Below are 27,886 nucleotides of genomic sequence, written 5' to 3' on the forward strand. Positions count from 1 at the left end.
CCACTGCCCATCTCACACACTCTCACATCAAATCAAAATCTGAAATGGTGCCCGTGGTGAGCCAGGAGCCACCAGAGGACTCTGGCAAGATGCAGCCCCCATGCGATAGCACAGAGCCCATTTTGAGCCGCATGCCAAGTGCTAGGCACCATGAGCTGCAGCAGAAGTAAGGGTGGCAGTACACCATATATGATGTCACCCTTACTTCTGATTGGCTGAACAGGAAGTAGGACTGAGTGGACTTGTAGACACTAAAGTTTGACATTGTTATATTTTTGTGTGCAGGGCAGGTATGTAAAAAAAAAATCCTACATTTGTAAGTTGCACTTTCACGATAAAGAGATTGTACTACAGTACTTGTATGAAACGAATTAAAAAAATTTTTTTTTAGTACAAATATTTATCATCAAAAATAAGTGAACACTGTACACTTTGCATTTTGTTGTAATTGAAATCAATATATTTGAAATAGAAACTATCCAAAAATATTTAAATAAATGATATTCTATTATTATTTAACAGTGTGATTAAAACTGCAATTAGTTGCAACTATTTTTTTAATGTCCTGATTGATCGCAATTAATTTTTTTAATCATTTGACTGCAAACAAAATTAGAACTGTCAAGCTGAATATAAAGCTCATATGAGAGAGAGAGAGAGAGAGAGAAATGTAAAAAGTGAGTCCTCAAATATGGACTCTCTGTTCATTAACATCTCTTCTGTTCCATATTGTATACGCTTAGCCGTGAGCCTCTTTTTTTTTTTTTTTTTTTTTAAACTCATGTTGTAGCATTATTGTTTGAATTGCTGTACTCAGGTACTTGGAGAAGATCTTGCTATGAAGTACAATTATACTCTGCATATATAAACATCTATCTTGGGCTTTATACCACGGCTATCACCATGTTACCTGAGAATCTAATGTCACCTTCTCTCTCGGTAGACTTGCTCCCTGTATGTGTTCCATCATACAATATCTACTGAATTCACTGGCTAAAATATACTTATCTTTGCACTGTCTTGAATATGAACACAACTGTCCCACTGTATATTTATAAGGATTAAATTAAGCTCCTTTTAAAATCATTGGACTCCTAAATTAAAATTCCAGAAACTGCTCCAATGTCTCACAGTGGATTCAGTTATACTCAGTTCTCATAAGCACCCAATGTCAAAATAGAGATGGGGAAAAATCGCCTCCACAGGTCATCGATAACTCCCATCCCCTTCTTTAGTCGGCTGCCTCCCTACATGTCTGAAAGAAAAGATGGTGTTTGCAGCATGTCCAGAAGGTCAATGGAGCTAGGTTCTGGCAGACCAAGGGGGAAGTGAATTTCAGAGCTGAAGGGACATTAGAGAGTAAATAACCCACCAGCTTTACCTTCCTGTTCAGAGGAAGGAAGTCTAAATTAAGCTTCTCTGTTTATTGTATTTGTGGAGATATTGTATGGGAAGAAAGGGGGTGTCTCAAATAATCTGATCCCAGATGGTCTTGGGGCTTTAAAAGTCATAACCAGAACCTGCATGTGAGTTTCTCAGATTGTTTCATAGAAACTTAGCCAGCCCATGTTATGATTTCTTGGGAAAAGGGCTATTGGGAGATAGCTGTGTATGTCTCATATTCTACAATAAAGAGTGGTCCAAAGAATTAAATTTCTCCGCTATCCTCTGCACCCTTTAACTAACCCCTCTTGCTGCCATGGTGGCCTAGGGAGCCTTGACCGATCTGTTGTGGATGTCTCTTTACTTGCACACTTGGTGGCTGCAGATCAAATTCTTGTTCAGAGTCTTTCTTCTTTTCAGATTTTAGTCACCAATTTGGATTTCCATGATGAACAGAAGCGTCGGAATTTAAATGGGACATTACATGAGCTGCTGCGGATGAACATTGTCCCTATTATTAACACCAATGATGCTGTTGTTCCACCTCCAGAACCAAACAGTGATCTTCAGGGGGTAAATGTGGGTAAAGTATTGCAGTGGGTGGATCCTGCTATTGGACCTGCTAGAGCATGAATGCATGACTCACTAACACTGTAATAACCTAGATATCCTGGAGTGACCAACAGGGGAAATGGAAAATGTAAGAACAGAAAAAACAGAGTGATGCTGGGAGCTGAAAGTCCATACCATTAAGCAGAATGGTATGGACAGAGGAATTAGGGAATGGGTACTGACATGGCTTGCTTTTGACAAGGTGCATTGATTTGGATGGGGAGCAGACACTAGCATGGCTTGCTTTTTGCAGAGCACAGACTGATTTTGGTAGGATATTACTGCTTGTTTACTGAATGCTAACATTGTTCTCGACTCCATACAAAGATTCCACCCCATAGAGCACACTGCATAATATGGACAAAGCAGTACAGAGGGGCCTGGTAGTACTGATACTTGTTCACTGTAGGGCGCAGTCAGTGTTTGCTAGTTTCTCTCTCCTGCTGGTTTTGCTGACCTCTCTATGTATTTCAGGTTATTAGCGTTAAGGATAATGATAGTCTGGCAGCACGATTGGCTGTAGAAATGAAGACTGATCTCCTGATTGTTCTCTCAGATGTAGAAGGTATGTGATTAACTCCTTTGCCTGTGGTTAAATCAACAATTTCTACCCTATGACATGGTGCTGGGCAAAGGATTGCAGATTCAGCTCTCTGTCACGCCTGCTCCTCGTTAGGGGAACAAATTAGAGCGGGTTGGAGGTAACCTGGCCCTAATTGGGGAGGCAGAGACAGCTGCTACCTAAGTAGCCTGGGGCTACATAAAAGCCTCAGGGGAAGGAAGCCAGGGGAGAGCAGGAGGAAAGGGAAAAAGCAGGGAATGGAAGCAGCTCTCCCCTGCCTGCAGATGGTGACGGGTTACTTGTACATGGTGAAACGGTGGCGGGAACAAGCCTGAGAATAAAGTGCACCAGTAGTTAAAAAGCCACGGTCTCGGAGTGACTTTGTGAGCCTAGCAGAGGCAGAAGCTAAGGGGGCCCTGCCACACTGTGCTATTTACCCCCATAAAACCTAAAACCAGCGACAAACATGTCTAAGACCAATTCATTCACTTTACTTGTATGTTGTATATTTTTCCATCTTTTTTTTTTTTTGGTCTGTATATGGTCTCCTTTAGAGTGTAAACTCTTCAGAGCTAGGACAAAAACTTCTCTCTGCAACAAGAGCTGCAAAATAAAATTTGGGCACTGGATAAATAGCAATTTTTGGCAAAAGGTTGTTTTCCCTTTCAGGTCACATGGACAGTGGTGGCAACCTACATTCTAATTTTGTAACTCTCTGAAACAAAGCAATCAAATGTGCTAAGACATTTTTAGTAAGCCCCCACTGCTGTCTGTCATTCATCATTCCATTATCCAGTAGAGGTTTAGTGATTTCTCTGAATATTCCATTATTTTAAATGGGATAGAAGTTACTCCTACATGGCTGTAATTGCCAGGTTTAGATGTGTGCGCACTTTTGGCCCCCCCCCCCCCCATGCTGTCTAGGTGTTCAATAGCAGCTGAAGATCCAATGACAACACTGATGCAGCAGGGCCCGCTATATGCTTTTATATAGTTCATATTTTAACGCCATCCTTGGACTCTTGCACCTCATGCAAGGTGGATTCTCTTCTTGTCTGTGTAAGTTTTTTACCACAGTGACAAGTTGCAGTGTATACTCTGTGATCCTAGCATTGCAGAAGCTGGAGCCACAACAGCTTCCTAATTCATGCTGAACCAACTGCCTGACTCTTTCGTCATTAGCCACTCTTCACATCATCCAGTCAGAATGTGGGAGTGTGATCAAGTCAGGCTGGGAGCAGCCAGAGAGTGGTGGAGGCAGGTATGTTAGCCCTAAAGTGATAAAGGCCCTTTTTCCTACAAGCTGAGAAGGAGTTCCCTCAGGTCAGTTATGGACACCTGAGTCCAATTAAACGTTGCCTGAGATCTTTAAAAGCCCTTGCTCTGGTTAGAGAGGGGGAGGAGAGACAAGCTGTTGCAGGGCTAGTGGCCGCAGGAAGACAGGCTTCTCCAGGGAGAGAGGATGCTCTCCTCCCTCGAGGGGGAAACCCCCAAAGCTGAGTGCCTATTTAGGGGAAAGACTGACACCCTGGGGACAACAGCAAGATAACAGCACCCAAGCAAAGGGGGCAGGGAAAGGTATCCCCTTTTATTTTGTGTTTGTAAATTGGTTTCTTTTTTGTTTGCTGGAGGAACCCTCTTTGGGCCTGTCCTGAGGCCTACCTTGAAAGTACTTGTGATGAGTTGCCCCCCTTTCGGGGTGCCACTTTATGTACTGGGGTACCACTAAGCCTGCCTGTTCTACCAACCTGGGCTCCCACACCCTGTCCTGCCAAGCCAGGCCCTCAAGTCTCCTATACAAAAAGGGACACACCCAGCTGCAGAAAGACAAATGGAAATCAGTACTGCATGGAAAGGCTTTCAACTAAGGAATTGCCTAGCACTCAAGTGCACTCCCGCTCTGGAGAGTAAACCCCAAATTGTCTTGTGTTGTGCTTCACCAAGAACTGTACTGTGTAAGCTAATTGAAATTTGCCCTCTCCCTCACTGTGGAGAGAGATATGAACAGCTTTTTGTATTACACAAACTGGGTTTAAAACAAAAATAAATTTATTAAGTACAAGAGGTAGATTTTTTTTCATAGATTCATAGATACTAAGGTCAGAAGGGACCATTATGATCATCTAGTCCGACCTCCTGCACAACACAGGCCACAGAATCTCACCCACCCACTCCTGCGAAAAACCTCTCACCTATGTCTGAGCTATTGAAGTCCTCAAATCGTGGTTTAAAGACTTCAAGGAGCAGAGAATCCTCCAGCAAGTGACCTGTGCCCCATGCTACAGAGGAAGGCAAAAAACTTCCAGGGCCTCTTCCAATCTGCCCTGGAGGAAAATTCCTTCCCGACCCCAAATATGGCAATCAGCTAAACCCTGAGCATGTGGGCAAGATTCACCAGCCAGATACCCAGGAAAGAATTTTCTGTAGTAACTCAGATCCCACCCCATCTAACATCCCATCACAGGCCATTGGGCCTATTTACCATGAATAGTTAAAGATCAATTAATTACCAAAATCATGTTATCCCATCATACCATCTCCTCCATAAATTTATCGAGTTTAATCTTAAAGCCAGATAGGTCTTTTGCCCCCACTGCTTCCCTTGGAAGGCTATTCCAAAACTTCACTCCTCTGATGGTTAGAAACCTTTGTCTAATTTCAAGTCCAAACTTCCCAATGACCAGTTTATATCCATTTGTTCTTGTGTCCACATTGGTACTGAGCTTAAATAATTCTAAGTGATTATAAGGGATAGCCAACAGATCAAAGCAGATTACCTTAGTAAATAAACAAAAACCGCAAACTGATCTTAACACACTAGATAGGTTGGATATAAATTAGCAAATTCTCACTGTGAGTGAAAAACAGGTTGGCAGACTCTTAAGTCGCAAGTTGCCTTGGCTTTCCCAGATTTTGATACACAGGCTAAAGATCCTTCTAACCTGGGACCTTCACTTCCCACAGTTCAGTCCTTGCCCCTCAGGTGTTTCCAGGTGTCTTGTTGCAGGGAGAGAGAGGTCCCCCCCGATGTCGTTGTCCCCCCTTATGATCTTCCCACTTGCTGGAAAGCTTTTTCGCTATGATCTGGTCAAACAGTTCCCGTTGTGCAGTGCTGTCTCTGTGAAGTTTCTATTGTGCACAGTCCCTGGGGTAATCCTTGTACCTGTGTGCATTTCCTCAATAAGCCATTAGCATTGTTTGGCATTTTTACTGTTGTACCTGAAAGGCTGCTTGTGGGTGCTTTCAACCTCACAACATGTTTCAGTAACACATACATAGCAAACTTTATAACTTCACATACAACAATAACACATACAATCCAATGAGATATTAATGTCTAGCAGATCAAGACTTTTAGAATGATACCTCACAAGACATACTTTCTACAATATATATCCTAATTACATGACAGTGGTGAATATTGGGGTGTCAGGGTATGTCAGTACTAATAAGAGAATGCAGAAGGGGAAGACAAACACTGTCTAGAGTGGGGCTGATTTTAGCCCAGGCCCCACCACTGCCAGAGGGGAAAGTGAAAAGTCCAGCGAGACAGAGGAGGTGCCTTGACACACATGGTGTCTGGAGTGGGATAGTTGGCACAGTGGACCATCCCAGGGCAAGGTGAATCATCTCAAAAATGTACAACATAGTGAGGGTGCTGGTGTAGGCCGTGGCCGCGCAACAAGAGGCTACCAGGGTCCAGATGGCCACTCAACGGGAGTCGGTATGGCTACAGCAGAAAACAAATCAACTGCTAATGAGCCAGGCAACCCAGGATTGAGCCACCTTGCAGGAGGTCGTGAACCTGCTGACTGCTCTGACACATGGCCATGATGGGACTCAATCCCTAAGGGCCAGAAGTAACCTACCAAACATGACTATGGAAGATGACGTGGAGGCATATCTTTTCACCTTGGAAAAAACAGCCCTTCAGAAGGCCTGGCCACAAGACCAGTGGGCCAGTATCCTTGTCCCTTTCCTGGGAAGCCAAGAAGGCCTACTAGGACATGGCAGCGGAAGCTGCTACAGATTACACCCAACTGAAGGTTGAGGTCCTGGTCAGGTCTGGGATGATAACAACTACAAGGGCCCAGGGGTTCCATGACTGGAGGTATCAGGACAGCAAAGCACTGAGGTCACAACTGTTCGACCTGATTCATCTAATTCGGAAATGGCCGTGCCCCGAGATCCACAACACAGAGAAGATTATAGAAGTCTTAGTGTTGGATGGGTTCATGAGAGGACTATCATCAGACCTAAGAGGATGGGTTAGCCAAAATGACCGCTTCTGTTATGAAGATTTGGTTGCACTTGTAAAGAGGCATTTTAATGGTCAGGAAACTTTCTCAGACTACCGGGGAAGAGATGCAGTGGATCAAGAGGCCAGTCCCCATCCTGAAGGCCCAGACTCCTGAAGAGTCAGGCAGAACTAGGTTGGGGAGTAAGGATGCTGGAGAATGGCCTGAAGCTGCGAAGGGACTTGGGGAGAGAGGGTCGTGGGGTAAGAACCAATAGCTTAAAGAATAGGGGGATGCCCCAAGTTGTGTATAGATGTTATGCTTGTGGGAAACTAGGGCACATAACAGCCCAATGTCCTAACATTGAGGAGCCTATGCAATGCAGTCTGGGTGATTGTGAAGACCCATGTGGCCTGATCAATCTCATGGGAGTCGTGATGACCCCACATAGATACACACAGCCAGTTAGGATGAATGGCATAGAGACCATTGCATTAGTGAATCCGGAAGTGCCATCATGCTGGTGTCGGGGGAAACCTAGTGGGGCAGAACCAGCTGTCTATGGCCAAATGCAAAGGAATAACCTGTGTACGTGGGACTGTCAGTTACTATCTGACCATCCCTGTACAAATTGATGTTCAGGGGAATGCCACAAGGGTGAGTGTCGGGGGTGGTCTGTGAGCTCCCATATGTGGTCCTCATAAGATGAGACTTCCCAGGGTTTGGAAACTTACTCCTAGTGGATGAGTCAGGAAGGTAGTGACCCCAGGATTGATACTGTAGCGAGCCCTCTCCTAGTTTTCTCTAAATTATCCCAGGACGTATTCTCTGCAGCAGAGAAGCTCTGGAAAACTAGGCAGTAAAGAAGGATAGACAAAAGATTGGGGGACCAGGATCTTGGCCCAGAACCAAAAGGCCGTCCAGCAGGCAGGAGGGTGACTCAGATAGTTGATGAACCGGAAGCTGGACCCAGTTCCGTGGCGACCAATCCTGTGTGTAAAACAGAAATAGGTCCCCTTGAATTTGAACATATTGGGCCCTCATTTAAGAATTTTGGGCAGGACGAAGTCAATGAGCCACTGTACCACAATATTAGAAAAGAGGTAGTTGAGGTGAATAGAATCCCGATGAAGAGGAAAGCCAAAGACCGAGGGCCTAGAGTGGTCCGAAGAGCAAGAAGTAGAGCAGCTTCTGGTCCCTCGAAGGCACCAGAGGGCTGTGTTGGACCTAGCCCATAGTCATTTGTTTGGAGGACATCTGGGGTAGATAAGACCCTTGATCGAATCCTGTGGATGTTCTTTTGGCCAAGAGTTTGTATGGAGGTTTGATATCGCACCTCCTGCCCGGAATGCCAATTACATGGCCCACAACTGCACTTAAGGGCCTCTTTAGTACCTCTACCAATTATTGAAGGCCTGTTTGAGAGGATAGACCCATTGGAGAAGTCAGCCAGGGGTCATCAGAGTGTGCTTGTTGTTCTGGATTATGCCACCTGATACGCAGAAGCCGCCCCCCTATGAAACACCGTGTCCAAGACAATAGCAAAGGAGTTGATTCAAATTTTCTCTAGGGTACGGATACCCAAAGAGATTTTGACAGATCAAGGAACCCCTATGCGTCAAAACTGATGAAGGATTTGTGTGCGATGCTCCACCTACAGGTCCTATGAAGCTTAGTCTACTGTCCACAGTCTGATGGTCTCATTGAATGCTTTAATAGGACACTGAAGAACATGATATGAAAAGTGGTGAGCCAGGACGGGAAAAATTGGGATACCTTACTACCTTACCTGATGTTTGCAATAAGGAAAGTTTCCCAGATTTCCACAGTGTTCCCCCTTCAAGCTGCTATATGGTGGTCATCCCCATGGCATAGAGGACATTGCCAAGGAGGACTGGGAAGAACAGCCTAACCAGGGGAGAAACATAGAATATTAGAATTGGAAGAGACCTCAGGAGGTCATCTAGTCCAATCCCGTGCTCAAAGCAGGATCAGCACCAACTAAATCATCCCAGCCAGGGCTTTGTCAAACCAGGCCTTAAAAACCTCTAAGGATGGAGATTCCACCACCTCCCTAGGTAACCCATTCCAGTGCTTCACCACCCTCTTGGTGAAATAGTGTTTCCTAATATCCAACCTAGACCTCCCCCAGTGCAACTTGAGATCATTGCTCCTTGTTCTGTCAAGTGCCATCACTGAGAACAGCCGAGCTCCATCCTCTTTGGAACCCCCCTTCAGGTAGTTGAAGGCTGCTATCAAATCCCCACCCCCCCTCACTCTTCTCTTCTGCTGACTGACTAATCCCAGTTCCCTCAGCCTCTCCTCATAAGTCATGTGCCCCAGGCCCCAGGTTAACCATGGCCTCTGTAACTCCTACATCCAGGAGAGTGGGCTGTAGATAGCAAGTCCCTTGAGGAGTTGGATATTTTTCCATTCAGCCAGGCACATTTGTGGTTTCTGCAGCACAGGAAAGTTTTCACTCTCTACTGCCTCATTCAGCACTAAGGGACTGAGAACCAAAGAGGCTGGTTCTCTGGGTAGAAGTCTTAAATACAAGCTACCCTGCAAAGCAGCAAAGTGTGATTTCCTCACCTGGGATAAATTCCTCTGGACCAGTTGCAGGAAGAAGCCACAAAGGAAGTTAAGGCTAAGGGATGATAAATGCCGAAACATGCCTTATAGGCTGCACCTAGTGATTACTGGCACTACAGCTAAATCAATAGCCATGACAGATACCATATAACAGTCTTCATGGCTGCAATTAGTAGTTTGCCAAGAGTTCCAAACAATAGAAGATCAGACTTAGGTTAGTGGCAATAAAAGACTGCAGGGCTGCATTGAGAGCATCAGGCCTTTAATGCTGCATGTGCCAAGAAACTTACCTCAACTGTCATGAACTAGCTCCAAGGAGCACTTTTTTTCCTTTAAAAAGAATGTTCTGGCCAAAGTATCCCAGAAGCAGTCTGCTGATTCCCCAGAAGAGGGATGGGCTCTACAGCCGGAGGTCAGACTCTGCACTGGCTGCTGAACTGTACCTTGGGTTCATCATGGGACTCACATCACTGCTTTCTCTTTCCTATTCTTTCCTTTTTACTTTATGTCCATGACCTGGAATTATCTCTAATTCATTAAAAGGGCTAATCCATTCATCTTCACTCCATAATCCCCCTCATGGGAAAATGCTGCAGGATGAGGTCCTTCTGCAGTGCAGGGTTGAAGGCATTCTCTTCACATACAGTAGAGTTCTCTTCACCAGAATAAAAGATGTGTTGAGCAGGTGCTTTCCCCAGCCTGCTCCTAAGAGTCCACACACAGGGGGGAGTCAAAACTTTCCCTTTTGGAGTTGCTTCATTATCAGAAATTAACCATACAAATCAGTTTATACAGGTCCCCCAGACTTATACCTTAGGGCTGCTGAACCACAAACTATGCCATCTCTCTAGAGCCACTCTTGCCTTCCTTGTACCCAGGTAGTGGAAGTCACCTCTGCGAAACAGCAGAACCCACAGAACTCTTTCCCTGCAAGATCAGTATTTGCTCATAGGGTCGGATGTTTTAGTCAAATGCAGCCAGCCTGAATGTTAAACATTAACGGTGACTTGCAGAAGGAGATCATAGAATCATAGACTATTAGGGTTGGAAGAGACCTCAGGAGGTCATCTAGTCCAATCCCCTGCTCAAAGCAGGACCAACACCAACTAAATCATCCCAGCCAGAGCTTTGTCAAGCCGGGCCTTAAAAACCTCTAAGGATGGAGATTCCACCACCTCCCTAGGTAACCCATTCCAGTGCTTCACCACCCTCCTGGGGAAATAGTGTTTCCTAATATCCAACCTAGACCTCCCGCACTGCAACTTGAGACCATTGCTGCTTCTTCTGTCTTCTGCCACTGAGAACAGCCAAGCTCCATCCTCTTTGGAACTCCCCTTCAGGTAGTTGAAGGCTGCTGTCAAATTCCCCCTAACTCTTCTCTTCTGCAGAACCCCAGTTCCCTCAGCCTCTCCTCGTTAGTCATGTGCCCAAGCCCCCTAATCATTTTCGTTGCCGTCCGCTGGACTCTCTCCAATATGTCCACATCCCGTCTGTAGTGGGGGGACCAAAACTGGATACAATGCTCTAGGTGTGGCCTCACCAGTGCCGAATAGAGGGGAATAATCACTTCCCTCAATCTGCTGGCAATGCTCCTACTAATACAGCCCAATATGCCGTTGCCCTTCTTGGCAACAAGGGCACACTGCTGACTCATATCCAGCTTCTTGTCCACTGTAATCCCCAGGTCCTTTTCTGCAGAACTGCTGCTTAGCCAGTTGGTCCCCAACCTGTAGCAGTTCATGGGATTCTTCCTTCCTAAGTGCAGGACTCTGCACTTGTCCTTGTTGAACCTCATCAGATTTCTTTTGGCCCAATCCTCCAATTTGTCTAGGTCACTCTGGACCCTATCCCTACCCTCCAGCATATCTACTTCTCCCCCCAGCTTAGTGTCATCTGTGAACTGGCTGAGGGTGCAATTCATCCCATCATCCAGATCATTGATAAAGATGTTGAACAAAACCGGCCCCAGGACTAACCCCTGGGGCACTCCGCTTGATACCGGCTGCCAACTAGACATCAAGCCGTTGATCACGACCCGTTGAGCCCAACAATCTAGCCAGCTTTCTGTCCACCTTATAGTCCATTCATCCAATCCATACTACTTTAACTTGCTGGCGAGAATACTGTGGGAGACCGTATCAAAAGCTTTGTTAAAGTCAAGTGTGACAAAGCTCTGTCCTTGCCTCCGTGGGTCCCGCGTTTCCTGGCGGATTTCGCTAGCCTCAGAGGCTCACCGTGACCCTGCATGTAACCCTTTTCTCTCTAGAGACAAGGGTCACAGTCTACTGAGCCATTTTCATCATAAGCCAGGGAGGGAGGTGAGAAGTTATCCTTCCTTGCACAGTCTCTGTTGTCTCCCAGTCTCAGTGATTAATCAGGGGGCAAAGGTGGGGGTGGGGAGCCTGGGCCCACCCTCTACTCCGGGCTCCAGCCCAGGGACCCTAATAGTATCAGCTATGGTAGCTGACCTTTTAGAAACATGACATGTAGAATTCCCTGGGCTACTTCCCCCACCGCAGCCCTCACTTCCTCAAGCTTCACTTCACCCTTACCTCAGGGCCTCCTTCCTTGTGCCTGACATGGTGTGTACTACTCAGCCTCTCCAACAGCACAGCTTCCTCCCACAGCTCCTGACATGCCCACCCACCTGACTGACTGGGAGGCTTTTAACTGGTTTCAGCCAGCCCCTGATTGGCTTCAGGTGTCCCAATCAACCTAGCCTTCTCCCTGCCTTCTGGAAAGTTCTTAATTGGCCCCAGGTATCTTAATTGACCTGGAGCAGCTGCCATTTCACTTATCCTGGTACCAGGGATTTGTTTAGCCTGGAGCTAATATATCTGTCTTCCACTACTTTTCTATAGCCATCTGGCCTTGCCCCGTCACACAAGATATATCACATCCACCACTTTCGCCATATCCACAGAGCCAGTTATCTCATCATAGAAGGCAATCCGGTTGGTCAGGCATGACTTGCCCTTGGTGAATCCATGTTGACTGTTCCTGATCACCTTCCTCTCCTCCAAATGCTTCAAAATGGATTCCTTTAGCACCTGCTCCATGATTTTGCCGGGGACTGAAGTGAGGCTGTAGTTCCCTGGCTTCTCTTTCTTCCCTTTTTTTAAATATGGGCACTATATTTGCCTTTTTCCAATTGTCCGGGATCTCCCCTGATCGCCACGAATTTTCAGAAATAATGGCCAATGGCTCTGCAATCACATCAGCCAACTCCCTCAACACCCTTGGATGCATTAGATCTGGACCCATGGACTTGTGCATGTCCAGCTTTTCTAAATAGTCCTTAACCTGTTCTTTCACCACTGAGGGCTGCTCACCTCCTCCCCATACTGTGTTGCCCAGTGCAGCAGTCTGGGAGCTGACCTTGTCTGTGAAGATCGAGGCAAAAAAAGCATTGAGTACTTCAGCTTTTTCCACATCATCTGTCACTAGGTTGCCTCCCCCATTCAGTCAGGGGCCCACACTTTCCCTGACCATGTTCTTGGTGTTAACATATCTGTAGAAACCCTTCTTGTTACCCTTCACATCCCTTGCTAGCTGCAACTCCAGTTGTGCCTTGGCCTTCCTGATTACACCCGTGCATGCTCTAGCAATATTTTTATACTCCTCCCTAGTCATCTGTCCAAGTTTCCACTTCTTGTAAGATTCCTTTTTGAGTTTAAGCTCACCGAAGATTTCACTGTTAAGCCAAGCTGGTCGCTTGCCATATTTGCTGTTCTTTCTGCACGTCGGGATGGTTTGTTCCTGTGCCCTCAATAAGGCTTCTTTAAAATACAGTCAGCTCTCCTGGACTCCTTTTCCCCTCATATTCGCCTCCCTGGGGATCCTGCCCTTCAGTTCCCTAACGGAGTCAAAGTCTGCTTTTTCTGTCCAGGGTCTGTATTTTGCTACTCTTTTCTTCCTTTTATGAGGATCCTGAACTCAACCCTCTCATGGTCACTGCTGCCTAGGTTACCACCCACTTCTGCTTCCCCTACCAATTCTTCCCTGTTTGTAAGCAGCAGGTCAAGAGGAGCATGGCCCCTAGTTGGTTCCTCCAGCACGTCATTGATCATGTGATGCCGATGCAGGACCAAATAGCCCAAGTCACTCCCAACGTGTGGGAACACCTGGAAAGAGTAAAGGAGGCTCGACAGATCTATTATAATCACCAAGCAAAGGTTCAGAAATTCTGGACAGGAGATCAGATAATGGTGCTAGTACCCACAGCTGAAAGCAAGCTCCTGGTCAGATGGCGGGGACCCTATGAAGTAATAGAAGCCATCGGAGAGGTTGACTAAAAGATTTTACAGCCTGATTGCCAGAAGCAGGAGCAGATCTACCACATCAACATATTGAAACCCTGTCAAGACAGAGAAGCTTATGTGGGCGCCTTAAAGACGCCACCTCAAGAAAATAAACTTCAGGGACAGGTGAGAGTATCCATTGAATTGAGCCCTGGACAATGTGCGGAAGTCATCAAAATGATTGAATGCAATAGATCCATTGTTTTCCTTCCTGTAGTCTTACAGAGCCTTTTTGAAATCAGGTTTCAGAGTAACAGCCGTGTTAGTCAGTATTTGCAAAAAGAAAAGGAGTACTTGTGGCACCTTAGAGACTAACCAATTTATTTGAGCATAAGCTTTCGTGAGCTACAGCTCACTTCATCGGATGCATACTGTGGAAACTGCAGAAGACATTATATACACAGAGACCATGAAACAATACCTCCTCCCACCCCACTCTCCTGCTGGTAATAGCTTATCTAAAGTGATCACTCTCCTGACAATGTGTATGATAATCAAGTTGGGCCATTTCCAGCACAAATCCAGGTTTTCTCACCCCCATACACACACAAACTCGCTCTCCTGCTGGTAATAGCTCATCCAAACTGACCACTCTCCTTACAATGTGTATGATAATCAAGGTGGGCCATTTCCAGCATAAATCCAAGTTTAACCAGAACGTCTGGGGGGGGGGGTAGGAAAAAACAAGGGGAAATAGGCTACCTTGCATAATGACTTAGCCACTCCCAGTCTCTATTTAAGCCTAAATTAATAGTATCCAATTTGCAAATGAATTCCAATTCAGCAGTTTCTCGCTGGAGTCTGGATTTGAAGTTTTTTTGTTGTAAGATAGCGACCTTCATGTCTGTAATTGCGTGACCAGAGAGATTGAAGTGTTCTCCGACTGGTTTATGAATGTTATAATTCTTGACATCTGATTTGTGTCCATTTATTCTTTTACGTAGAGACTGTCCAGTTTGACCAATGTACATGGCAGAGGGGCATTGCTGGCACATGATGGCATCTATCACATTGGTGGATGTGCAGGTGAACGAGCCTCTGATAGTGTGGCTGATGTTATTAGGCCCTATGATGGTGTCCCCTGAATAGATATGTGGGCACAGTTGGCAATGGGCTTTGTTGCAAGGATAGGTTCCTGGGTTAGTGGTTCTGTTGTGTGGTATGTCGTTGTTGGTGAGTATTTGCTTCAGGTTGGGGGGCTGTCTGTAGGCAAGGACTGGCCTGTCTCCCAAGATACACTCTCACAAATCGCACAAATGCATATTGTAATGAGAGTGGTCACTTTGGATGAGCTATTACCAGCAGGAGAGTGAGTTTGTGTGTGTATGGGGGTTGGGGGGTGAGAAAACCTGGATTTGTGCTGGAAATGGCCCACCTTGATTATCATGCACATTGTAGGGAGAGTGGTCACCTTGGATAAGCTATTACCAGCAGGAGAGTGAGTTTGTGTGTGTGGTTTGGGGGGGGGGGTGAGAAAACCTGGATTTGTGCTGGAAATGGCCCACCTTGATTATCATACACATTGTAAGGAGAGTGATCACTTTAGATAAGCTATTACCAGCAGGAGAGTGGGATGGGAGGAGGTATTGTTTCATGGTCTCTGTGTATATAATGTCTTCTGCAGTTTCCACAGTATGCATCCGATGAAGTGAGCTGTAGCTCACGAAAGCTTATGCTCAAATAAATTTGTTAGTCTCTAAGGTGCCACAAGTACTCCTTTTCTTTTTTTGAAATCAGTTAACCCTATAGCCTATAGCCATCACCCACTCCTAAACCTATAGCCATCACCCACTCCTAAACAATTGGAAGTTCCAGCAATATGAATAAAGTAACACAGAACTCCCATTCTTCACAGGGGACATTTTATTTTTGTTATGGCAGTCATTACTACAGTACAGAACACCTATTAAACACTAAGGCTAGTCCTCATGGCACCTATGAAGTAGGGAAGTATCACTATCCTCACTTTATAGATGGGACACTGAGGCACAGAAAAATTAGTTACTTGCCAGGATCACATAGGGAATCTATGGCAGAGGTGGGAATTTGAACTCTGATTTCCTGAGTCCCAGTCCATTGTTGTGGTTAAGGCACTCTTTCCATTTGCTAGGAGTTAAGGGAACTAGAAATTAATGTCAGCAGCATATCTAGTGTACAGCCCCACATGCTGTCTGGAAATTTAACATAAACAATAACATATTCTAAGAGATCGAAACAACTGTTTGGAGCTCAGAAACTAGATGCTGTGGAAAAGAAGATGACTTTTTAAAGGTCCTCAATCCTTTCCAGGGAGCTACTTTAAGAACCCCAATTTCATTTATAGATCTTTCTCTGTATCACATTGAACCTCTGTCTGATTGTTTTTTATATAAACACACACCCCACAGACCACCCTAGATAGAACAATTCACTGGCACATATTACAGCAAGTAATGGTCGTTACAGAAAGGAAAAGTGAATTACCACTTCTAGACTTCTTTCCTTCTTGAGAACTGTAGCACTTATCATGCCATATGCAAATAGTTTATTAATGCCTTTTACCATAATTACAGGGCAAAAGCTAAAATCCTTAGCAGGGAACTATACACATGCAGTTTTTCTATAGAATATAGCTAAATGTACATGTTGGATGGTGATCAGTGAATACGGCAGAGGTGCGATATTTAGTTCTATGGTCATGAGAACAAAAGTAAAGGGAAAAGGTGGGGATGCTACAATTGCTATCAGTCAACTAAAAATTAAAAATAACTAACTTTGCCTTTTCTGCTGCATATCGCTGCATATCACTGTATTCAACCCTAGCTCCTGTCTCTTTCATTGCATGCTGTTCAGCCTCTAGAGCAGGGGTAGGCAAACTTTTTGGCCCAAGGGCCACATCGGGGTTGCGCAACTCTATGGAGGGCTGGGTAGGGAAGGCTGTGCCTCCCCCAACGGCCTGGCCCTTGCCCCCTATCTGCCCCCTCTCACTTCCTGCCCCCCTCAGAACCTCCGACCCATCCAACCACCCCCCCCCCCCGCTTCTTGTCCCCTGACCGCCCCCTCCTGGGACCCCCTGCCCCTAACCACCCCCTGGAACCCCACCACCTATCTAACCCCCACTGTCCCCTGACTGCCCCAACCCCCGTCCACACCCTAACCCCTGACAGGCCCCCCGGGACTCCCATGCCTATCGAACCTCCGCCCCGCTCCCTGTCCCCTGACCATGCCCCTCCCCCCCAAGAAACTCCACCCCATCCAGCTGCTTCCTGTCCAATGACTGCCCCCCGGGACCCCCTGCCCCTTATCCAACCCTCCTGTTCCCCGCCCCCTTACCATGCCACTCAGAGCAGCAGGAACTCGCAACCCAGCTGGAGCCAGCCACGCCGCCGCCACGCTGCCCAGCAGGAGTGGCAGGCCAGAGTGTTGGTGGCGCGGCAAGGTGAGGCTGCGGGGGAGGAGGCACAGCAGGGGAGGGGCCGGTACCACAGAATATCTGGGGGTATCCTGTATTTGTTCCTGTATTAGTGGCTTTTTTTTCAAGTTTAACTTTGTCATAGTTCAATGACCCATGTATATTGGCACTCTTGGGAATAGCACCTACTGTTACTTGAAGCCTCATAAGATAAGTGCACTGGGAAGCACAGAGTGCTCTCTTGCAGTGGAGAATGTTCAGTGCCCAAGTCTGTATAAAGAAGTTCAGTTTCCCAACCTTTTCCGAGTTCCTTTCCCCTGAATTTCAGAGTCCAAGGTTGTATAGAGCTAACTTAACAAATTTCCATTTCAGGGCTCTTTGACAGTCCCCCAGGGTCAGATGATGCGAAGCTCATTGACATATTTTACCCTGGAGATCAGCAGTCTGTGACATTTGGAACCAAATCCCGGGTAGGGATGGGAGGAATGGAAGCCAAGGTAGGAGAAGCTTGAAGCCTGTGCTGCTTTGTTCTTCACAGGGAGAAATCAATGTTCTGCAATGGTATGAGGTTCCATTTACCTTTCTCCTGAGCCCTGTTTTAGGCCCATTTGAATAAAAATGTATTTTACACTATTCTCTTGCATCACATATTGAATTTGACCAGTTTCATCTGCCTTCTTCCTGTTTTGATACATGTTGCCTGCTCCTAAAGGAGGAGATTGGGAGTGTCAAGGTTCCTTCCCCACTCTGAACTCTAGGGTACAGATGTGGGGACCTGCATGCAAGACCCTCTAAGCTTATTCTTACCAGCTTAGGTTAAAACTTTCCCAAGGTACAAACTTTGCCTTGTCCTTGAACCGTATGCTGCCACCTCCAAGCGTTTTAAACAAAGAACAGGGAAAGAGCCCACTTGGAGACGTCTTCCCCCAAAATATATCCCTAAGTCCTACACCCCCTTTCCTGGGGAAGGCTTGATAAGAATCCTCACCAGTTGGTACAGGTGAACACAGACCCAAACCCTTGGATCTTAAGAACAATGAAAAATCAATCAGGTTCTTAAAAGAAGAATTTTAATTAAAGAAAAGAATCACCTCTGTAAAATCAGCATGGTAAATACCTTACAGGGTAATCAGATTCAAAACATAGAGAATCCCTCTAGGCAAAACGTTAAGTTACAAAAAGACACAAAAACAGGAATATTCATTCCATCCAGCACATCTTATTTTACCAGCCATTAAAAGGAAATCTAACACATTTCTAGCTAGATTACTTTCTAACTTAACAGAAATTCTGAGGCTGCCTTCCTGATCTGTTCCCGGCAAAAGCATCACACAGACAGACCAACCCTTTGTTCTCCCCTCCCTCCAGATTTGAAAGTATCTTGTCCTCTCATTGGTCATTTGGGTCAGGTGCCACTAGGTTACCTTAGCTTCTTAACCCTTTACAGGTGAAAGGGTTTGCCTCTGGCCAGGAGGGATTTTATAGCACTGTATACAGAAAGGTGGTTACCCTTCCCTTTATATTTATGACAGGGAGTTTTAGTCCTCTGTATACTTATTTATATTCTATTACAGAAGGATTAAATACCCACCCACACATCTACCCCTTTCCCTTGGTGGGGGTTGGAGGCAACTCCTGAGCCTTCTGCTCTCCCCCCCGCGCACACACGCACACTGGAGATAAGTGGATTGCAGGATCCTTGGGGCAGGGACTTGTTTTTTGCTTCTAAGTGCCATACACATATGACACTCAAATATCCATTACTATGAATGCATGAGTGTGGTGGATTTCATGAGACATCTAGACAAACTTTGAATGAATGCTGAAAAGGAGTCCATTGTTATGGTTTATATTAATACCAATTACTTTATTAGGTGTTCGGGAGATTTCCTAAAATCTGCAGTAAATGTTGATTATTAGGAAAAAGGCTTAAGTCCAATGCCTCTACAGAACCGTTATCTAAAATGATTTTAGTTCCATATGAAGGGCTGGCTAGATAAGGTGAACTTCAGAGTCTCAATGTATGAATGAAAAGATGGTGTAAAGAGGAGGGTTTTAATGTTAATATAACACAAACTTTGGAGGGCTTATATAAAAATGAATTCCACCTCAACCAAAGGTGTCTATGTCTTCTTGCATAGAACTTAAACTAGGAGTCCAGAGAAAGCTGTCAAGTGCAAAGGAGCACTCATTGTATACAAGGGCACCTGTTGGGGATATCCCTATTTTAAAAGGCAAGTCTGAATCTCCTGGTAAAGGATTGGATTTTAATTACACCTGAAATGATTAGATGAATTGAGATCAGAAGTATGTTCTGGAAAAGCTATACGGTGCCAGAGGAATGGGTTAAATAAAAGTAGACTTGTGATCAAAACAATACTATACATGTCTGTATATTAATGTGAGAATCTTAAAAACAAAAATAAGCAAACTAGACAGTCTAGAAGGTGGAAGAGGAACTTGACATAATAGGCATATGTGAAATGTGGAATCCCCCAAGTCAAGGGGGCACTGTAGTACTGGCCAGTAAATTATGCAGGAAAGTGGCAGAGGCGAGAAAGCAACCATGTATCTGGAAGATTCCATAGAATAAAAGTTTCTTCAATGAGGAGTACCATACACCACAATCTGTAGGGATACAAATACCAAGTAATAATACAAATATACTGGTATGGTTATGCTACTGGCATTCTAATCAGGAAGGGAATGAGGGAGATTAGAGACAATTAAATATAATAAAGCCGTAATAGATGACTTAGATACCATATATGAATAGGTCAGATGTCGCAGTGAGATAAGGTTTCAGAGAAGGCATTTCTTGATGCTTTAAACGATTACCCTCTATAGAGTACATGAGGAGAGACTATTCTTGGCTTAGTTCTAAGCAGCGTGCAGGAGCTGGTAAAAGAAGTAATTATAATTGACCCATAATGTAATGTTGACCACTGTATAATTAAATTAAATGCTTTAGAGGGGATCATAGAAAATCCAGCACTGTGACATTAACTTCAGAAAGGAAACTTAAAACAAAAAAATTGAGGAAGCACATCAAAAAGGTCTTAAAATCAAAAGTGAAGAAATTAAAGTCTTCAGACTTGGCATTGGAGCCCCCTGAGCAGAAAAGGAAGGAGGAAGGCAAGAAAAATGAAAACTTAGCCCTAGGGGGACAAACAGCATGAAGTATAGCAGGTGAAACATGGGATAGAAATCAGAGGGCCACAAAGCATTTTGAATAGCAATTACCAAAGGCATAGAAACAACAAGAAATTCTTTATATTGGAAGCAGGAGGCCCATGAGAGAATTGTTGGATCCACTGGACTCCACTGAAGTACAGAAATTTATTAATATTTACTATTGTTGTGCCTAGGGCCCAACCAAGAACCAGGACCCAATTGTTCTAGACAAACAGAATAGCAGTCATTGCCCCAAAAAGCTTGCAATCTAAATAGACTGCATCGTTCTTTATCAGTGGGTGTTGAGATGAAATAAGGTTTCCAAAGATATGTTGCCTAGATGTTAACTATCCAAGATTCCTGAAGGTGTTCAGGAATGAAGTGGCTGAGCTGTTCACAAATGTTCAATCTCTCCTTAAAATAATGTACTCCCTGGAAAATAGTAAATTTTTGTCTTTGCCATTAAAAATTCACTAGCAGCAATTCTGAGAATTAAATACCAATGATCCTCTTATCTGTACCAGGAAAAATTGGCTGAAACTATCATTTGAAAAAATAGAACTATAAACACCTAAATCATGACATGATGGAGACAAGCCAGGGTAGCTTCAGCAAAGGAAAAGTATGCCTCTTTAATCTACTAGAATACTTTAAGCATGGTAACAAAATAGTGGATGCAGGAAAAGTTGATAGACTTATCTGTATTTTCAAAAAGCCTTTGACAGAGTTTCTCACCGTAGACTATTAAGGAAACTTAAACTACAGTCATGAGTTAGAAACTAGCCAAGGAACAGAATACAAAGCAGGAATAAGTGACCTGGTTTCAAAATTAATGACTTAGATTGTGGTACCTCCTATATGTTTCCAAATGTATTAAGAGCAGATGGCCCCTGCTTAAAATTTACAATCTAAAAGACCAAAGATAATCAAGATGGAGATGATTATTAAGAATAGAGTTCAAGAGCCAGGAGAATGCTTGCCTAGGTATTGAGATTTTTCCCAGGACTAGCTTTATCCTCCCTTGTAGGTGAAGGCAGCTCTATGGGCCCTCCAAGGTGGCACCTCTGTAGTGATCGCAAATGGAACCCATCCAAAGATCTCTGGCCATGTCATCACAGACATTGTGGAGGGGAAAAAAGTTGGGACTTTTTTTTCAGAGGTAAAACCTGCAGGTAAGTTGATTTGGAATTTTGAGATGGGGATTGGGTGGAGGATGATAGAGTGGGGTAGGCTTTCTGGGGGTAATGCTTGCTTTATAGCTGTAAGATAACTGGAAAAATGTGCTTTGAGACCATTGGAAACAGACATTTTTAAAGTTGTTTGCAGTGTTGTAGCCTTATTGGTCCCAGGATATTAGAGAGTCAGGTCCTGAAGAAGAGTTGTGTAGTTTGAAATTCTGTCTCTTTCCCGAACAGAAATTGGTCCAGTAAAAGATATTACCTCACCCACCTTGTCTCTCTATTTGTAAAAGTTTGAATGCTGGTCTCCATGTATTCCACCGGATACACATGCTCCATGCAGCTGGGACCAGAAAATGCTAGCAAGTAGTGTCCCTTGGTCTTCACTTCTGCTTTTCTCATGTTCTGTGCCAAGAGTATAAGGGGCAGTGCAGACAGATACCACTCCAGTTCTTTCTTACCATTTCATGGTCTGAGTTGGAATCTCCAGTGTCTGGAACTGATCCTCTTCACCCTTTATTTCCTGTTAATATTTCCAGGTTTTATGTAGCTAGTTGCTATTGTTAGTGGTTTTTATAAGTTTAGATAGTAGTTAGAATCCCTGCCCTAGAGAATGCTCTGATCCCCCAGCGCAGGACTTAGATTACGCCCAGGCTTTAAAAGTTTCATCTCTTGTCCCCACTCCTTTTTGGTTGGCAACAACTGCCTGCACTACCTCTGCTGCCTTAGAGAAGCTCTCATCTCTGCTAAATGCAGTATCTGCTGCTCCTTTCCCAGCTGAATATGTCAGGCTCAAGAACTCTGGCTTTGGAGACCCCAGTCAGGATGGGGGGAAGAACTAGGTCGGGAAGACGCCCTGTACATCAGCTTGAGACATGGAAATGTGCACCTCCTCGCTCAATATCCGTTTAGGAGAGGGAACAACTAGAGAAAAAGACCCTTCATTTGGGCCGCCTCACAAGAGTAAGGCACTCTCGTAAGAGAAAAAAGAAAAGGAGTACTTGTGGCACCTTAGAGACTAACACATTTATTTGAGCATAAGATTTCGCTCACGAAAGCTTATGCTCAAACCTCTCATAAGAGAAGGGATCCTTCCCTGACCAGGTTGGGTGATCCCTTGTGCTTAGGACACAAGGCCTTAGGTCCTTCTAAGCCTTGTGTTCATGATCAGAAGGAACATAGGAGTAAGACTCCTTCAGTACTGGCAAAATGTGCTTTGAGACCATAGTCATTGACACTGACTACAGTACCAACTAAGACTAAGCCCCGGAAGCTGAAGGACTATGAACCATCGGTAAATGACCATGCAGTCAGAAGCTTCTTCGCTAGCAGTACAATCACAGCTCCTATAAGGAAACACTGATTATTAAAAAGAAAAGGAGTACTTGTGGCACCTTAGAGACTAACAAATTTATTAGAGCATAAGCTTTCGTAGCTACAGCTCACTTCATCAGATGCATACTGTGGAAAATATAGTGCGGAGATTTTATATACACAGAGAACATGAAACAATGGGTTTTACCATACAGACTGTAACAAGAGTGATCAGGAAAGGTGAGCTATTACCAGCAGGAGAGCGGGGGGAGGGGCAGGGGGGAACCTTTTGTAGTGATAATCAAGGTGGGCCATTTCCAGCACTTTACAAGAACAGTGGGAGGGGACAGTATCCCCGATAATGTCACGGCAAACCTGGTGGCTGAACTTTGTGACTTTGTCCTCACCCATAACTATTTCACATTTGGGGACAATGTATACCTTCAGATCAGTGGCACTGCTATGGGTACTTGCATGGCCCCACAGTATGGCAACATTTTTATGGCTGACTTAGAACAACGCTTCCTCAGCTCTCGTCCCCTAATGCCCCTACTCTACTTGCGCTACATTGATGACATCTTCATCATCTGGACCATGGAAAAGAAGCCCTTGAGGAATTCCACCATGATTTCAACAATTTCCATCCCACCATCAACCTCAGCCTGGACCAGTCCACACAAGAGATCCACTTTCTGGACACTACGGTTCTAATAAGCGATGGTCACAAACACCATCCTATACCGGAAACCTAGTGACCGCTATGCTTATCTACATGCCTCCAGCTTTCATCCAGACCACACCACACGATCCATTGTCTACAGCCAAGCCCTGCGATACAACCGCATTTGCTCCAACCCCTCAGACAGAGACAAACACCTACAAGATCTCTATCAAGCATTCTTACAACTACAATACCCACCTGCTGAAGAAACAGATTGACAGAGCCAGAAGAGTACCCAGAAGTTACCTACTACAGGACAGGCCCAACAAAGAAAATAACAGAACGCCACTAGCCATCACCTTCAGCCCCCAACTAAAACTTCTCCAATGCATCATCAAGAATCTACAACCTATCCTGAAGGATGACCCATCACTCTCTCAGATGTTGGGAGACAGGCCAGTCCTTGCTTACAGACAGCCCCCCAACCTGAAGCGAATACTCACCAGCAACCACACACCACACAACAAAAACACTAACCTAGGACCCTATCCTTGCAACAAAGCCCGTTGCCAACTGTGTCCACATATCTATTCAGGGGACACCATCACAGGGCCTAATAGCATCAGCCACACTATCAGAGGCTTGTTCTCCTGCGCATCTACCAATGTGATCTATGCCATCATGTGCCAGCAATGCCCCTCTGCCATGTACATTGGCCAAACTGGACAGTCGCTACGTAAAACAATACATGGACACAAATCAGACGTCAAGAATTATAACATTCAAAAACCAGTCGGAGAACACTTCAATCTCTTTGATCACTCGATTACAGACCTAAAAGTGGCAATTCTTCAACAAAAAAACTTCAAAAACAGACTCCAACGAATTGGAATTACTTTGCAAACTTGATACAATCAACTTAGGCTTGAATAAAGACTGGGAGTGGATGTGTCGTTACACAAAGTAAAACTATTTCCCCTTGTTTATTTCCCCTCCCACTGTTCTTGTAAAGTGCTGGAAATGGCCCACCTTGATTATCACTACAAAAGGTTCCCCCGCGCCCCTCCCCCGGCTCTCCTGCTGGTAATAGCTCACCTTTTCTGATCACTCTTGTTTCAGTGTGTATGATAACACCCATTGTTTCATGTTCTCTGTGTATATAAAATCTCCCCGCTATATTTTCCACAGTATGCATCCGATGAAGTGAGCTGTAGCTCACGAAAACTTATGCTCTAAGAAATTTGTTAGTCTCTAAGGTGCCACAAGTACTCCTTTTCAATTTACGGATACAGACTAACATGGCTGCTACTCTGAAAACTGATTATTAAGAGTCCCTTTACAGTTTACACCGACTCCAGCAGCCTTTGGCAATGAGACGCAGCCTTCTAAGGCTCCAGTATCCTATGCCGCTCCAGAGAACATTTTCATCTTCCCAGACCTACAGTCTCCCCAACCTTCACCAGGGAGATTATAACATCAGGATGAAGCTCCTCTCCCATTTCATCCTCAGCCATAGCTCCCTGACATCTGTATCGATGACACCACCGATGGAACTGGACTCAATCTTATCTCCGGGAGAGTCGGATATACCAGTAAAACCATTGTTCCCTCCACTGAGGGAGTTCAGCCCAGACAGGGTGTGGAAAGTCTCCCACTACTTCTCTCATCTGTCCTAGTGGGGACCCCCTCCTTGGGACCAATAGCACCCAATGCCTTGGGATCACTACAAATTGTTGACCCCTCATATTGGCCTTACTGGGGACTAAGGGACCTGTGGCATGGCACCTAATGTATGTGCAATGCAGTTAGGAGTCTTACCACCCCTTCCCTCCAGGAGGCCAACTGAACCTATGAAACAGGATGGAAGACTAACCAGATCTGCTGGTAATGACAGATATTTCATCTTCGTTGCCCAATGAGGTGATTGCTCCTGCCGCTCTCCTTTGGACAACCACAAACAGTTCCAAGAGCTGCCTTGGAGAAGAGCAGAAGAGCTCCAAATCCCCTTAAAGGAGGTCCAGGACTCATTACACAAGCTCCTGGTCATCCTGTAGCCTATGGGATCTAGCTGATTAGCACTCCCAGTTCAGTGAGGCCATACTGGAACTGGCAAGACCAGTGTGGTGCAAATACCAGCTACCTGTGCTCCTACCCCCTAAGAAGGCTTAGGGAGTGGAGTTATTGTTCTCCCACCCTGTCCTGAGCTCCCTTGTCATCTGAGCAGTCACAGAAAGGTCCAGATGATAACACCCAAGGACCACCCCCATGGATAAGGAAGCCAAGTATTTAGACTTTATGGGGAGAAAGGTGTCTGCTTCAAGTTTAAAATTTCCAATTATCAGGCTCTCCTGGCCAAATGTTTTTTTTTTGTTTGTTTTGTTTTTTAAATGCATTCTACATTCTAAAGACAAGTTACCCCAGGAGGTTAGAATCTTCCCACGGAAGATTCCTCAGATTTCAGTCACTATAGCAATTGCACCGCAGCACATCTCAGATGGGACAGTTCTACCATCTTCCTGTATCTAGACAACTGGCTTCTTACAGGCATGATATGTCCAGAAGTCATAGCATCGACCTTATTGATGCTTTGTCTCCTAGCATATCTTGGAATCTCTGAAACTGGAAAAGTCTATTCTGACTCCAACCTAGGCTGTAGCTTTCATAGGAGAAACCTTAGACTCAGTCAGGGCAAAGGCATATCTGCCTATGTACAGATTCCAAGCCAAAAGCAAACTGATAGATCAGGTTATGCACAACCCTTGGACATGGTCTCAATTTGCCTTACTCTTTTAGATCACGTGGTGTCATGTACTTGCATAATGCTGTTCACCAGTCTCCACTTCTGCTACCTGCAGGTTTAGCTTCTAACAGTATATATACACGCCAAGAAAACACAGCATGTACACTGTAGTAACAATCCCCATCAAGCTAAAAACCTCTCTGACCTGGTGGAAAGACTCCGCACAAGTGTGCATGGTCAGTCCTTTCCTATCCACCACACCCGACAGGAGAATAATCACAGACACCTTTTCGTTAGGGTGAGTGGTTCACTTGGATGATCGCACAGCACAGGGCATTTGAATGCCCTTAGAAACCAGGATGCACATACATCTTCTGGAACTCAGAGCAGTCTGAGAAGCATGCATGGGCATTTTTATCATTAATGCAGACTCATCATGTTCTCATCTCAGATAACCCAACAACTGTATTCTACATAAACAGGGACACCCAAGATCCATTCCCCTGAGTATAGAAATGGTCAGTTTATGAAACTGACATATATCACAGGAACCGAGAACTCTTTGGTAGACAACTTCAGCAGTCAATTTGCTACTAACTGCGAGTGGGAGCAGCACAGCTCAGTGGTGAACAGTATCTTCGCTCAGTGGGGAACACCTACTTGTTACCTGTTCAACTCCCAATCAAACAGGAGCTCAGGACCAGTCCTCAAGAGGTGATGGTCTCCTAGTCCCTTGGACAGTCCATTTGAACTGTGCCTTTCCTCCTAGCGCTCTGCTTTCTCAAGTCCCACAAAAGATTAGACAGGACCGAGCACAAGTCATTTTAATTGCGCCCAAATGGCCAAGGCAGTTCTGGTTCCCTGGTCTCATGCATGTGTGACCATTATGATCATTTAGTCTGACCTTCTGCAGACTACAGACCATATACCTTCACCTAGTGATTAGCCTATGTGTGGCTGAACTAGAACATATCTTTTAGAAAGACATTCAGCTTTGATTTAAGGGACTTCAGGTGGTGGTGAACTTGTCGTATTCCTTGGTGATCTGTTCCAACAGTTAAAACTTTGTCTTATTTCCATTTTGAACTTTACTTACTTCAACTTCCAGCCATTGCAGCATGTTTTGCCTTTGGCTGCTAGATTAATCTTCTGGATAGGAGCCCTCCCTATTTAACTAATAGACCATGATTTAAATTGCCTTTTCGCCTTCTCGTCAATTAGCTAAATAGACTGAGCCCCTCAAGTTTCTCATCTTAAGGCATGTTTTCCAGAGCATGATTCATTTTGGGAGCTCTTCTCTGAAACTTCTGCAATATGGACACCAGAACTGGGCCCGTTATTTGAATAGTAGTCTTGCCAATGCTGTATAGAGAGGTAATATAGTCTCCCAATCCTACTTGATATTCATAGAATCATAGAATAGATTCCAGGAGTCCTGATGGTCTCCTTTGCACCAACCCCCAGTCAACACTCTGCTTTGTTACAGCTAATTAGGAATGATAGAGACTTGGCATAAGAAAAGAGGTGCTTTTTGGCGTGAGAGATATTATCTGGGTAGGTCGAGAAATGAAATTATTTATAATGTTAGAAACTTGTAGGCTCTGAGCAAGTGGGTTGCTGGGTTGGGACACTGTAATAGATTGGGAAGACTAGACTATCTGCTTTTGGATTATTTTCAATTGTGGATTTTGTTTACAGGCTTTATAGCATCTTATGGTACTGGATTTACTTAGAAATAAT

The 27,886-nt window shown here is 44.8% G+C and overlaps 1 protein-coding gene across 8 annotated transcripts in view; it reads left to right on the plus strand.

The window, feature by feature from the left end:
• Nucleotides 1-27,886, plus strand: part of ALDH18A1 (aldehyde dehydrogenase 18 family member A1) — a 120,635-nt gene that overhangs the window by 50,962 nt on the left and 41,787 nt on the right. For 7 of the 8 annotated variants that reach the window (XM_074959577.1, XM_074959576.1, XM_074959586.1 and 4 more), the window contains exons 6-9: nt 1,804-1,962; nt 2,470-2,560; nt 17,452-17,576; nt 21,281-21,425. In XM_074959577.1, the coding sequence (XP_074815678.1) occupies nt 1,804-1,962; nt 2,470-2,560; nt 17,452-17,576; nt 21,281-21,425 (520 nt within the window). The remainder of the gene's footprint in view (nt 1-1,803; nt 1,963-2,469; nt 2,561-17,451; nt 17,577-21,280; nt 21,426-27,886) is intronic. The other variant, XM_074959585.1, reaches the window with a different exon arrangement.

The sequence above is a fragment of the Natator depressus genome, chromosome 7, assembly GCF_965152275.1.
Source record: "Natator depressus isolate rNatDep1 chromosome 7, rNatDep2.hap1, whole genome shotgun sequence".
In the NCBI taxonomy this organism is placed as follows: Eukaryota; Metazoa; Chordata; order Testudines; family Cheloniidae; genus Natator; species Natator depressus.